The 222-nt window shown below is 76.1% G+C and overlaps 1 protein-coding gene across 1 annotated transcript in view; it reads left to right on the top strand.

Annotated features, from left to right (window-relative positions):
• Positions 1-222, top strand: part of USP19 (ubiquitin specific peptidase 19) — a 39886-nt gene that overhangs the window by 22174 nt on the left and 17490 nt on the right. The window contains 2 exon segments of the mRNA XM_025192951.1: positions 9-58; positions 146-220. Of these exon segments, the coding sequence (XP_025048736.1) occupies positions 9-58; positions 146-220 (125 nt within the window).

Below are 222 nucleotides of genomic sequence, written 5' to 3'. Positions count from 1 at the left end.
CGGGGCAGGTGGTCTGCCACTGCCAAGCGGGCCACGCCGGTGAGTGCCACGGCGTGGAGTGGGCCAAGAGCACGGGCGTCCGGCCCCCTCCTCTCCCAGCGGGGCAGGGGTCCAGCCGCCTCTTAGCCCCCTCTGGCCACCACAGGGCCCCGCTGCGAGGAGTGCGCGCCCGGGCACTTCGGGAGACCCCAGCAGGCGGGTGGGCACTGCCGGCCCTGCGAG

Source organism: Alligator sinensis, unplaced genomic scaffold (genome assembly GCF_000455745.1).
Source record: "Alligator sinensis unplaced genomic scaffold, ASM45574v1 scaffold469_2, whole genome shotgun sequence".
Classification (NCBI taxonomy): domain Eukaryota; kingdom Metazoa; phylum Chordata; order Crocodylia; family Alligatoridae; genus Alligator; species Alligator sinensis.
This window is presented reverse-complemented; position numbering and strand designations above follow the sequence as displayed.